General features: G+C 34.6%; 1 protein-coding gene across 1 annotated transcript in view; it reads right to left on the reverse strand.

Annotated features, from left to right (window-relative positions):
* Nucleotides 1-1,232: 1,232 nt before the first annotated feature.
* Nucleotides 1,233-14,412, reverse strand: part of LOC118200330 (chymotrypsin B-like) — a 134,610-nt gene continuing 121,430 nt past the window's right edge. Inside the window, exon 9 of the mRNA XM_085821790.1 lies at nucleotides 1,233-1,517. Coding sequence (XP_085677916.1) covers nucleotides 1,332-1,517 — 186 coding nt within the window. The 3' untranslated portion in view covers nucleotides 1,233-1,331. The remainder of the gene's footprint in view (nucleotides 1,518-14,412) is intronic.

Raw genomic sequence — 14,412 nt, forward strand, 5'->3', positions numbered from 1 at the left:
GCGTTTGTTGAGCACTGGTTGGAATAAATATGCGTGCTGTGTGTTACATTTGTACTCTTCAGAATTCATGCTATTTTATGAGAAAGTCTCTGTTTACTCTGAAAATTGATTAGAGTTTTAATTTCATTTCTGCACGAGTAAGTGTCGGACCAAATATCATATACGTTATTTACTTTTTCCAGTCATTTAGTATTTTTCGGAACCCTATTTAAGACTACCTGATTTTGTGGATAGTAGGATATGAAGACATATCAATGCAATTTATTCTGAAAATATTTTCAAAATTCAAATCTCAACTGGACATTAAATAAGAGAAATTACTCGTGCAAAGGAAATAAACCGCTCAAAAATCAGTTGTTTATCGTTTATGGCAGTGAGTGACCTCAGTAGGAAAAAAATATTCTCGTAAAGTTATCTGGGTGTCTGAATATTCTGCACTGTTGATGAATTTGAAGGGGAAAACTGATGGAAAGCAGCTGATAGTGTAAATCAGTGGTTGGCAATAAGTGGGTATTGCGAAACGTTTTGATATTTTTTTCTTATAATTGTTAATATTTCATTATTATATTTAATTTCTTCCTGAAACCTTATTTCCCTCTCTTACCTCATCAAAATTTCTATATGCGTGTGAGTCGCGTTAAATCGCAACGTTTAAATGTTTGGGAAAGATTCGTATAAATGGTACTATTTTTATACATAAGATGTACAGAATATCTGAAAATAAATTACCATATAGTGTAAAATGAATGTAATGTTGTCGGAAACTTTTCCTAAAGTATGAGTTGCGATGACCTAAAAATTATTAATCCTGTTATTTCGATGGATTTTGGTATATTTAGGTATCTATGCAAATTTTCGAAAATAAATTGATATAACAGATCCTTTTATGATTTCAGGTACTATACATTGAACATAGTATAAAGTGAATTTGATAGACAGTGTCATTTTTTCGAATTTGAAAGTTACAATGCTAGTGTTAAGCATAATGAAAATAAACCCAGCGTAGTTATTTTATTGAATATTGTCAATGGCAGTTATTAATAGTCACGACAATATAACTATAAATATTTTATTTGCTTTAAAATTTTGCCTTAATGTTTTAAATGAATACGATAAGTTACTCCTTAGGTAAATACAAAAATAATTAGCTCTAGTAGCAAAAATGTCATTTCCAAGTATGCCATAATAGCCTGTATTTATTGAATGAATCATATTTTTATGATTTAGTCCAATTAAAACAAAGGAACAAAGTCTATTTATTTCCCAGAAATGTATAATCTAGGATAAAATACAATTGATCCAGTTTGTCTTCAGCCACCATTTTTTTAAGCTCAGCTGTAACGATTCACCATTCTTCGGATCCAGCCAGTCTTCACAGCCACCTTGTTGAAGACACTTGGCCGTCCTTTGAGCCCGCAGAGGCCTTCTAATCCTGTGCCATCTGTCACATAGCTCGCCACTCCAACGATCCTCCAGACTTTGTCGATTTCGCAGACGAGAGGGCCACCACTGTCACCCTAAGAAATACATAAATAAAAATTCTTTCAGGAATGGAATGAGGAATTGCTTTTATCAAGAAGCTGCACTAATGAGGAATACGACAGTGGATCAACTATTATCGGTAGTATGGCGGTGTCGATACTATGCCAGTGTCATCATTTCATCGAAATCTTACCTATGTCCTTGGCTCTGAATAATTTTCTATTACTTTAAATAAATATTGCAGAAAGAAAGTCTTACCTTTTTAGGAAAAAAGTTTTTAAAAGGCGATTTTTCTTAGTAAAAGTTTTGCTGAGTTTGCGTTAAACGATGGATATTGCTTTGCTTTTTAGTTCACACTTTTTTGAATTAAATCATTTATCGTCCCAGTTCTTCTGAGTTAAAAATGTTGCCCCGATGAAAGTTAGCTATTCTTGGAATATGACTAATATGAAAGCAGAGGGCAGGTACCGTCGGACTCGTATGCTTGAATCTAGAAATAAAATAATCTAGGCAACGAAACTCTGCAACAAACAGAACCTTTATTAAACTTAACAGTAAGGTAGTATAACGTAAAACAAAAGGAATGACGGCCCGTAGCTCCTGCGACCAACAGTAAAACCAGTACTGGGCTTTCTGGAACAATAGCAATACAGCCATAACAGCTTGGCGACTTCTCATAACAGCAAGCATCTTAACTAAGCAGCCTGCTGCCCAGCCGGTATAGTGGTTAGCGTCGCTGGCTGCCGTACCGAAGGGCCCGGGTTCGAATCTTGGAAAAAGCGTGGATGTTTTGTAAATGTAAAGTGTTCGTGAGGCATGGGGGCACTTTAAATACAGGGCGAGCCGAAAGTCCTCTCGCTAGGTTGGTGGTAGGGGGAGAATGTTGGAAGACCTTCGCACCTGTCCCCCCGGGGTGCTCGTCATCCAAATTGGGGGCGGAACTGAGCTAAATCGCTCTATCCCTTATATGGTGCTCAAGGCTGTTGCCAACGACAGGCGTAATCTTGCGCTCCTCGCCACGAGGAATATCGTAGGCTTGGGCTGACTGTAGGTCAGACAAGTGAGCATTGATCAACAACAACAAACAAGCAGCCTCAAATTATACTCAACGTGAAATTAAACACTGCTCTGAGACTTCTGTACACTATCACGTACAACTGCAGTGCGGCAACATATGCTAAGAAGTGTGGTATAACATATGTTAAGAAGTCTGTATTCCGTAAAAATTACTTTTAGTAGAAAGTCTCACTTGCTACTGAACTGCTATTGCCATTAATAGAAGTACTATTAAAGACTGTTTGTTTAATGGAATAGAATGTCACAAAGCAACAAATGGACTATTTGTTAAGGGAGGAATGTCTTCGCCGAGGGCTTCCTAAGAGAAACTGGTTGATATTTAAGTTAGTACGTTATGTATGAGGAAAACCACGAAAGCATTCATGCAGTTAGCTTATTCTGTAGGATGATTATAAATAATAATAATAAAAATAATTAAAAGCAAAGGAAATTTATTTATCATTAAAATATATATTTCTTCCCTAACTGGCATTTGAATGTCGGAATAGAGTCGGAAAAACAAAAATTATTTTATCGTACAATTTGGGGGCTGAATCATTACATCAATTATCTTAACATTTGGAAATTTTCATTGAAAGGCTCTATAATAATAACCGTCTGCTAATATTTTTTCCCTTAATTCTTGAATACAGAAGCTATGAGTAATGGCATGTGGATTGCCTTTCCAATCAGTGTCTCATAATTTGACCAAATATTATTATTTTGATTGATTGGTTGATTGCTTACAACAAAGTACGCGAAGCTTATTTGTTTTAAGGATGATTCTATTTTGCTGTACTGTTTTAAGGAAACTATCTCGCGTTTATGTTACACATAGAGAAACTGTGAAAAGCCCTTGCAGTCAGCTCATTCGCCGGGAACCAAATTCATTTTGTCAGTCTTATCCACTCAGTCACCAGTGGATATTATATTTTGAGTGTTGCTGTAAAGCGTACAGAATAGCATTCATACCAATGAATAATAGAAAAAAAAAAAAAAAATAAAAAATAAAAAATAAAAAAAATAAAAATAAAAAAGCGAGAACGAGAAACAAGTAATCCTGAGGCTATGAATGAAACAGATTTAGTTACATTGTGAAGTTTTCTGTTGAAACGAATAAAAAAGCAATAAATATTCAGAAGCAGTACATCAGTTTCCACAGGTACAAGTAGAAACTAGACCAACACCTCTGTACTACGTCAAATGATTTAGGTCTGCTGAACCTAATGCTCCCACTACTCTTTTCCTATCATCAACCTACTGAGAGAACTTTTTGAGTGCCCCTTGCCTCACAGATACCATATGCGTACAAATATCCATCTTTTTCCGGGATTCGAACCGGACTCTAACGGCAGTCAACGTCACTAAGTACTATACCGATTGAGTGGAGGTGAATACAGTAGCATAGAAAAGTAATGCGGATAAGAGATAATCCTTGAAAACTTAGGCAAGGGAGGCGTTTGACTATCCGAATCCAAAATTCAAAATGTTCGTTCAAATGTCGTTTCTAAGGCTTTATCCATCAGCAATGCATTATGGGGGTGTGTGAATTGCTGGAAGATTTTTTTTTTTTTTTTTTTTTTTTTTTTTTTTTGTGGGAAAATTGCAGGGGATATATTAGTTCCAATTATACACTTTGAAAGAGAGTGAGATTGTATAGAAATTATTTTTGTGAGCATTTGAATTATAAGTAAACTATTAAGATGCAGTATAGTTAGACCTTAAATGCATCCAGTTGGAGTCTCTGATTATGCAGAAATGCGTATCTGATCTTGGACATAAGTTGTCTATTCTTTATAACGTATTATCTATGTTATCGCAAGGCCTTATCAGGTGTGCACTGTCTGTTAAATCACAAATGTAGTGATCACGGTCGCCCCTTTTCTCACAGCAGTATTTAGCATTCATTATGTGAAAGTAAGGATCAAGAAGTGATCAAGATCAACCGTCGGCGGATTATCTGGGCATTGCATTAAAGAAAAAAAAAAAGAAAAAAAAAGTGCTATGTTTGTTTATTGCAGAACGAAGGAAAAATTGCTAACACATAATTACTACACTTTCAGCGTAATGTAAAACTATCTACGGAAACTGCAAGAAGGATAGGAAAAGTGCGTGAAATAACAGCAGTGATATCAGGCTATGTTGTTACAGTGTTTGGGAGTCTTTTCTTTTTCTTTTTTTTTTTAACTACAGTATCGATTTAATGAAACACAGTCTGGAATATATAAACATTTTACAATTTAAAAAAACATTATAACCCACTTTTTTACGAGAATTTGAACTCAAGGACGCTGTTCAGGTTCTGTTGTAAATATTGCTATTAATTATCATTTATAATTTAGTTTCTTCATTTCTCTTGGTGTTTATTTTTCCGTTATTTTCAGAGTATTCCTTTTGTTTTGAATAAAAATGTACCGTATTTCCATATGTATAAGATATTCCATTTCTTCAAAAATTCCGTGTTTAACAACTGGATGCATTTTACAACGGTAGCGCCGCCGCCAACGGAAACGTCAATCGTGGGGTTTCGTTCATTGCAGTTGCGACAGACGAAACTGACTGTCAAAGACTGTCGACAATGCTTACGCGGCGTTGCGTGTTAAACTCCTGTTATACGCCGTTACGTTTTGCCCAAAAATGGAACAGAAAAAATTATTGTATAGCGTTGAGTTGAAGTCAAAAGTGATCCAGTTTGCAAAAGTGAATGGAAAACTTTCTGCTGAAGTTTGGCTGTCCTATAATTGAGAAAACGATTCGAGACTAGTTACAGGAAGAAAATACCCTATTGAAAATGCCACGACTGAGGAAGGCCGTGAAAGGCAAGTCTGCAAAATGGCCTGATATAAAGTGGAAATTGAAGAGGCGGACTGAAGAGCAAAGAGCAATCGGAATTATTGTAATATAAAAATAATTCAAAGCGACAATTTTTTGCGAAAAAAAGTTACAGATTTCAAATGAGGGCACAAATTGTGCGTCGGATTCATGAAACGAAATGGACTACGTATGCGTGCACGCATCGGACTTGCCTAAAAGATGCCCGAAAGCTGTGAGTAGAAGGTCATTGAATTTCATCGTTTTGTTTATTTTGTTGGAATCACTACCTATATTTATCCAAAAATATTTCAATTACTTCGTCCAATTCCTGTTTTAGAATTCTAACTTAGGTGCGAGCAGGATTGAATAAGGAATTTTCGACTTTTCGGTGAGTGTAGTTTAATTTCTGAAAGGCACAGGTGTAGGTATAAGTGGGCTGGAGACCAGATTTTTCACCGTAGCTTGTGCAGGTATAGTCCCTACGCACTAACTTTAGTTTTCCCCCGATTTTTAAGAAGAACATCCTGGGAGGGGATTGGCCGAGGATTCTTCTGCCATTCTTTCCCTACCACCTACCATTCAAGAAGACTTTCGTCTTGCCGTTCAATCTCACTCGTGCCTTGCTGCACAAACATTATACACTTACGAACATGAAAGGCTTCTCCATGATTCGAACTTGCGCCCATCGGTCTACGGTAGTCAGCCTCACTAACCATTATATCGTCTGAGCGCTATTTCTGAAAGGCAGCAAGTCTGTTACCGAGCTCATCATTCTAAGTAGGAAATGGTTTAGAATAATTTAATTTAAACTTTTGCAGTTTAAAATTGGTCGTTATGAGCAATTAATGTATTAGTTTGCAAAACTTAGGAATGATCACTTTTTATTATAGTTTTGCGTTAGAATACTCAAACACTGAAAACAAAATGTGTGTGTGTGATTATGGCAAAGCCTCGAGGGCTATCTGCCTAAGGGGAGGGATGCCTTCGTGGAGGACTTTCTAAGAGAAACTGGCTCGTATACACGTTACACATGGGGAAAACCACGAAAACGCCCATGCAGCCAGCCCGTTCGCGGGATTCGAACCTCGGACCGAACTACCAGTGTTCAGCGACTTTACCGCTCGGCCGCTGGTGGACCTGAAAACAAAATGAAAAGAAAACTACACTAGATATTAAATGTTTAAGACGACATTATTTAAAAGTGGTTATGCTGAACTCGCTGCAGTGATACAGGTAATTCATTGTCATAAATGATACAAAGCATAGGCATGCTTCTTCTCTGAAGAGGATATTAAATGCTAATAACAAAATTAACTTTTCCAAGCACAGAAATGCAACATGTACTCTCAGCAGCAACAAACTTACCAAATTTCTAATACGTTGATTACAATGCTTCAGTGCATGCATTCTAAGTCACGTGACACACATCCAGCCGGCAGTCGAATTCATCCCAAACTCGTCGTGTCATATCAATGTAATGGTCTCCGCGCATATGTTTATCCGATCACGAATTTCTTAGATGAATGTTGGCAATGATCGTACGTGAACTTTGTTTTTAACAAACTCCCAAAGAAAGAAATCGCTTTATGTAAAAATTCAGCTGAAGGGGGTTCAAGGGTTAGATTAGGCTATTTGAATATGGCAAATAACACGAGGGCTCTCTGCGTAAAGGAAATAAAGCCTTCGTAGAGGACATTTTGAGGAAATTTACCATATAGCTGCGAAACCAACTATAGCTGGCCTATTCACCTTGGTTCGAATCCTGGTCAAATTATCAGTATTCAGATGTCTTTACCACTGGGCAGGAGGGTTGGTCCAAGGAAGATATGTCGCTCTCTCCATTTGAAATAATGATCGAACGCTGTGGAAAACCACTGCTGAGAAGTGCATTTCTGTAAAAAGAGAGTAAGGAGGACTCCATTCAGATGTAAAATGTAATCGTTTTGATTGTTGTTAAGCTGGAGTAACTATCAGATTTCCAAGAAGTCCAGAATTGACAAACATCAGTTGCTTCCTCGAAGCAAATGTTATAATTGTTTTCTGCCCTGATCGATATAGCAGATAGCGAGGGTGACTACCATACCGAGATGGGCTCGGGTTTGAATGTCGGGGAAGGCATTGTTGTTTGTAAGTGTATATTGTCTCTGCGGCATGGGGTTACTCAAAATACTGGTGAGCCGAAAGTCTTGTTGAGTCATTTAGTGATGGGAAAGAGAGATAGGATACTCTCCGTCCGTTCTCCGAGCTTCTACCAAAATTTGGTTGGAGCTGCACTGTTAGACCAGTGGCATTGTAGCTGTACTACCAATGATGAAATTCTACTGTCTTAACCCACTTATAATTGTACTTGGGACAGCTGTTGTGTGTAAAAAAGTCACAATTAATTCAGAGATTTAAAAAGGGCATTTTCTGAAAAGATGGTGGCAGAATATTGAATAGAAAGCAGTGACTTTTGGAGAGTCACGCTGCTGCATTTTTTTCAAAACCATGTACGAAATTCACACTGCATTGTGATCACAGATCTAGACGCCTCAAAACGAAATATACAGGTGAAGGTGACGGAAGACGGAATAGCTGGTGTCTAACAGGTTTAAGCAGGTATTTTCCCCACGTCTTCCATTATCTGGAGATACTAACACTTCCCGTGAGGTCCTACACAAATGGTAAATTTACGATCACTTAAATTAAAAAATAGCTTAAAGTGCTTGGACTAAATAGAAATCCATTTAAACTTTTCAATACAAAAGGGTCTTTCACTTATAAGTTTATAAATAAAATTACATCTGAATATTTAAAATGATGTTTTAAAGTGCACATATTATAATTATTATAACCTAAAGTAAAATTTTAATTACTATGTTTAATAGTTAAATGTCTGTGTTAATTTTTGGATAGCTCTTTAGCACTTATACTATTACTATAATTATAACTTCTGAACTTAACTGCCGTTTGCATTCTGTTTGATGTACATTTTGCCCCATAGCTGAAAGTGTTGATTGTATTGCAAATGTTCTGAACTGATGCACAGTTTTTGATAGCAGAATTTTTTTCTCGTATAAGGAGGGAAATAAATTAGTCATTAATTTTCGAAATCGCACGTTTCTTTTATGTATGCCCTTCATTTATACTTACAATTGAAAAAAGGGCCAAAACTATTCTATGGTTTTGTTTAGTTAGCTGCGCTTAAACACATCTCTTTTACTTTGAATCTGTGAGATGCAGTGCCGAATCACATTCAAGTTCTTTTCGTTCGAAACAGTTTTAAATGCAATTGATTTCCATTAATATTTATCTTCATTGTCGATACTAACTTTGAATCTTGTCAAGATTAATTTTGCTGATTAGCAAAATTGTCTTTTTGATAGTCTCTTTTTCAACTCTGTTTTTCTCAAAACAACTATCGCAGTCTTAGCTCCTTCCTTTCAATTCCATTTAACATACGAAAGTTATCGAATTAGCAAGTACACAGTATAAAAGCTTAATCAATTCAATAACAGATAAATTAAACGGACAAATTCCTTATCTACTTTTAAATGAATTTCGAAACGATGTGAATGAAAACTAATGAATCTGAGATATAATCTAAGGAAGCATCAAAGGATGTCATGCATTATTATTTTTCAAAGGCATTTATCGTACAAAAATGGTTTTCCTTTACTTACATGTTGACAAAATAACAAAAAATTAATGAAAAGATTTTCCTATAGAAATTCTGATTTCGCAAATTAAATCGGAAATCAATTTGCACATATTGGGAAAGTTATTTTTATTATTGGAAAACGCATTAAAAAGTTCTGAAGATTAAAATATCTTCATGATCAACTTATGCATTTATTTTACGTAATTTTGAAGTCATAAGTGAATTAGTTTAAAATTCTTTATAACTTTTTTTTTCGACTTTTTAAAGATTTCTTTTATACACTAAGAACAAAAACAGTAATCGTAGTTTCACAGTTTTCCGACAGTAGCTTGCAGAGTTCTTGAATGAAATAAAATTAAAGATGACTGTTATTACATATGAGTTCTAATTCCTAATATGCGTATTTGAAGCGATATACTATTGAACTTATTAAACATTTTTTGAGTAAAACATATAACTTTTCAAAATATTACAATCTTTAAACAGAAGAGATTCGATCTGTAGTTCACTCTGAGTCACAATCCCGATATTTATATGCCTCATAATAAAATTACCATGGACTTACTTTTGTTCCATTTCTACACGTATGATGAATGTTTAGATTATGCATATTTTTATACAACTATGCATGTCCTTCATATTAATGAGGCAAATACTTTCTTCTTGCTATACTTGTTTTACACGTTCTTGCAATACTGTGCACTTGCTAGTTGGATAACATTTAGATTACTTTTGCAAAAAAATTAATAGTAATAATAATAATAATGTGTGTAAAAATTTTTTCTATTCTAATTCGTGATCAGGTGGCAAATAGAACTGCGAAGGGATTGAAGTTTAGTATAAAATATTAAAGAGAAATATTATTATTCTCTTTAATATTTTATACTAAAATCTATACTAAACTTAACTTTACTAGGATTCGGCTCTGGGTGAACGGGCGGGCTGAATAAGATTTTCATGTATAACGTGAATACGAGCCATTAGTTAAGCAGATAAATTTCCCTTAGTTCCCAGTGCCAGGGGGTATAGCTGGGCACCTCTGCCTCGGTTTATAAAGTTGGAGGCATGGTCCTCCAGGGGTTGGGCGTTGGGTTGAACTACCACACTCTGTTCTTGTTACGAAATCATAGGTCTTAATATTTTAAAAGTTAAAAACTGGAAAATACTTGCCAAAAATAGATATGCCTTGAGAAGACTTCTGCAGAAGGCCAGGGCCCACCTAGGGCTGTTGAGCCATTGAAGATCTCCCAAGGAGAGAAACTGTGGGTGTCTCGACTTAATCAATTAACTAGCGAAACAAATTTTACGCATATTTCCTTTTCTCATTGAAAGTTACTTTACGAAAGCACATAATAGCCTGTCAGTTGTAAAATGCATGTTTAGTTCTTTTAAGCATTTTGGTCATGTAATTAAATGTGGAAACGATTCCACAGAAACTGAAACGCTTAGGATAATTTAAGGGTAAAACGGGTAACATTTAAAAACACTTTTATCATGTGCTTAAAAATGTGAATTTGAACTTTTGTTTTCCTCTTAAATTAAACTTTGCTTTTTTGATTCGTTGCAATGATGATTCTGATATTTTTTCTTTACGATAGGAAAAAGAACATTAGTAAAGCCATTAAGTTAGATTCTAAGTTAAAATTTCTTTTTTAATGTTTTGGAAACATGCTACGAATCGGATGAAAAATATTTTTGGCTTACCATTTCCTCCAGTTCTAGGTCCTATTATTCTGCTTATTCTATCCTTTTATTTTTCTTTTCTTAAATCATTGTACTGTTTATAGACGGCTGCCTTTTCACTTAAATCATATCTCTCGGTGAGTAATTTTAAAACTTGCTATTGACAGGAACATTACTACTATTTGCTTTTTATCATAGATGACATTCTTCCTTTAAAAACAATCACTGCATTTTAATTGTCAATGCCCTATATTATTATTTCTGAACGTGACCAGAATCTCTAAGATTGAACATTTGAATTGAGTTTTTCATGTACGAAATGCCCATAACTCACTTTTTCCATTTCTCGTGTCCCGTTATATCGCATTAATTATCAAATTGCCGCCGAATTAATTCGCTTCTTGTTATACTATATTAAATGTTATCATCACATAGCCTAAAAAATTACGAAGCTATTGGCCATGTGGGTGTCGTCTCAAGTTCTTGAGACAAATGATCTTTAATTTATCTTTTATATCAGTAATTACTTAGCAATATAACAGATTGAACTATTTAATAAAAATGCACGTATATATGTATTATATATAAGATTAAGTTCAAAAGAAGCAAAAATTAAGATTATCCTGTATGAGGAAAAAGGTGTAGGGCGGGGTATGTTTAAGAGGTCTTAAAATTAAAAATGGAAATTGAAATAAGTCAAAAGGCCAGTTGAACGGGTAATATTAAAAGTTTGGTAAAAAGTTTAGTGAAAACACCAAAATTAAAGTAGCATGAAAAATTAATACATGAAAGAGTAAATAACCATATCAAAAGCTAATCACCCTCCTCCCTTCAATGCTTCAAACAGAACTTGCCAAGAGGCAAGTATTTAAAACAATAAACCAGGTTGATTAACGAATGGTGAATAATATGCTTCGTTCCTCTCGACACTGTAAGACACTAAACCGTTGTAAATTAATTTGCTTTTTAAAAAATTATTTCTCAAATAGTCTTACACTGCTGAAGAGCTTCCCCGACATGTTATTCCACCCTTTCGAATTAAAATTAAAGTAAGAATAAAAACCTTATTAAAGTTAAAAAGTCCTAATAAACAAACTAAAATTAAAACACACAGAATATAAAACTCATAACGTACAAAAATACAGTAAATTTCAAGACAAACTAGTAGAACCTAGCAGCAGCTTAAAACCGACCTGTCACAGCAAAGCAAGCAAGAACTGACATTCAGCCTACGATTTCTCTGAGTCAATTGCATATCACCTTCTCTAATTATTTATGAATGATCTGAGGCCTAAGAAGTAGCAGAGACAACAGTAAGAACTGGCAAGATTCAAGTTATAAGGAATTAAAGAAACAATGTCCATGAGTATTTTTCATTTGCTATGTTTTTACTGTAACCACGTCCTTTGCAAACTAAATTATTCACATAATTTTCCTCTCTCGATTTGCGGACAATAAAATTAGCTAAGGAAAAGAGGTAAAATACGGGATGAAATACTGTTATGTTATGCCTACCATAGTTACGGTACGGTCGAGCGGTGAAGTCGCTGAACACTGACCTGGGCTCGATTCCAGGGAAAGGTTGGTTGTATATAGGTGTTTTCGTGTTTTTCATCATACCAGACCTTACAAAATCCTCCCCTTATGCAGATAACCCTTTTGAGCTAACCATAATTAAATAAACCGAAAACAGATATATTCTTTGGTCGTAAAGGTTTCGAGGATAATCACAGAGCGAAATGAAATATTTTCTGAACATGTTCCATATGCGTTTGATGTTGGATAATCTCAATGGACTTTCTATATGAAGCAGGTTACCCATTTTAAATAGTGCCTATAATATGAGGCCTTCTGAAAAAGGCATCAAGGCCACAAGAAATGGTTGAACACTGAGCAAAGATGTATTCTAGAAATGTAGTTACGGTACTGAGAAGGGAAATGTGGATAACAGTGCAGCCTTTGATAGCATCTCCTCCCCGAATCATTAAATCATCTCTTTTGTAGCGTACATTTTGTGGATGTTATCTGAGTGACATCCAGTTCCGCCCATTCTCTACACAAAAAGCTGCCGGGCAAGACGGGATTGTGTCTTGCTCATAAAGAGTACAATATCCCACTACAGTGGAATCTAGTTAAAGTGATTCCGAGCAGGAGTGATTCCGAGAGAAGGGCTCATAGAGCTTTTCCACCTGAAACAGGCAGTGGGGAGTGATGACGTAGCCATGATGACACTGAGCGCGGAGATGCAATTGACAACATAGAAATTAGCGTTTTAAATCTGAAGAACCAGCGTTTAAAATGAGCTGTGTGTGAAAGATAGCTATAATTTAGAACAGACAATGTTACTGCAGTATGCATTTTACACTGAACATCAAAAATTTTAACAGTACTTACTCAATTTTAAAATAACAGATAAAATGCGCTACTCTTAGCATAAAGTTCCTTTTTTTTTTTTTAATCTGCAGGGATTTTTTTTTAAGTGCCTGTTTATTTCTAATCATTTCTTTATCTGCATGTTAACTAAGGGAACTGTAATAACTAAGATAACTATAATAACAGCTATTTAAAATTAATCAAAAAATAACCTTAAATTAGCATAGTTTTCAAAATTTTTGCTAATCTAAGTTTGAGTTTCAGCCTAATTGTAAATTTTACATTGGTATATTTTTCTCCCGATTCAATATAATAACATATATATTTTTAATAATTTTGTAACTTAGGCTTACATCAATATTACATTTAAATGAATGCATGCAAGATTGTTATCGTAATTTAGAGAAAACAACTTTACTCGCAGTACCTAAAAAAATTATTTAATTTTTCAAAAGTGGGGGTTAAGGCGGCAGGTTTTCTTATGCCAATTACTTTAAAGTTATACTATTATATTTTATCTAGAATGCTAAGCTAGCACAAAATCGAATCAATAATAATACAGGATACAATAATAATAACTTTAACAATAACTTAACAAAATTAGTTCTCATTTGAAATATGCTTTAAACTATTAACTTCTAAAATGTCTTTTAGAAATATTTCAAATCAAAACATATTATATATGCTTACTTGTACAGTCACAATGCAAGTACAAGTTGTTGAAATATTATTTATTGGCTACCATATTCGAAGCAATTTACTGTTTTGCCTTTTGGGTTGCTTTTCTTTGGGAAAAAACATATGCATTTTCTATTTAAGAAACGTATTCTACAGAGCTCTTATGACAATGCAACGTGAAATACCTTCACTAGTCCACCTGATTTTTTCCTTCTTTTCTTGCAGCGTGTTAATCTACGTCTTTGTAAAAATATGCTTTAGACTTTTTTCCAAATTCTCCGATCTGTGCTGTTTTTTTCCTAAATTTCGCTGTTTGGGATTTTAATTTCTGAATTTCCGATACAAATTTCTTTCTAGATGTCGTCCACCTTCTTTGTCGCTGAGCAAACATTCTAAAATTTTTCTTTTCTGTATTTTTCAATATTTTATTACAATTTTCTAAGGATATTATTTTGTTCTTCAAATTATCAATACATTCTTGTTTACCTTTACACTTAGGTCATTCAGGGATATTGTCACTGAGTTTTATTTCAAAATCATTCACATTTGATTTATTATTGTCAGCTTCAATTTTGTTTTCGGCTTCAAAATAAATTTTCTTTGAGCTTAATTCATGTAGTCTTTCAAAAGCACTGTGCATTAGTTTTCTTTTCAAATGCCTCCGATTTCTTGGTGTTATTTCGTTT

Source organism: Stegodyphus dumicola, chromosome 8, assembly GCF_044657685.1.
Source record: "Stegodyphus dumicola isolate Sdum_Otavi_A_Nest chromosome 8, ASM4465768v1".
In the NCBI taxonomy this organism is placed as follows: Eukaryota; Metazoa; Arthropoda; class Arachnida; order Araneae; family Eresidae; genus Stegodyphus; species Stegodyphus dumicola.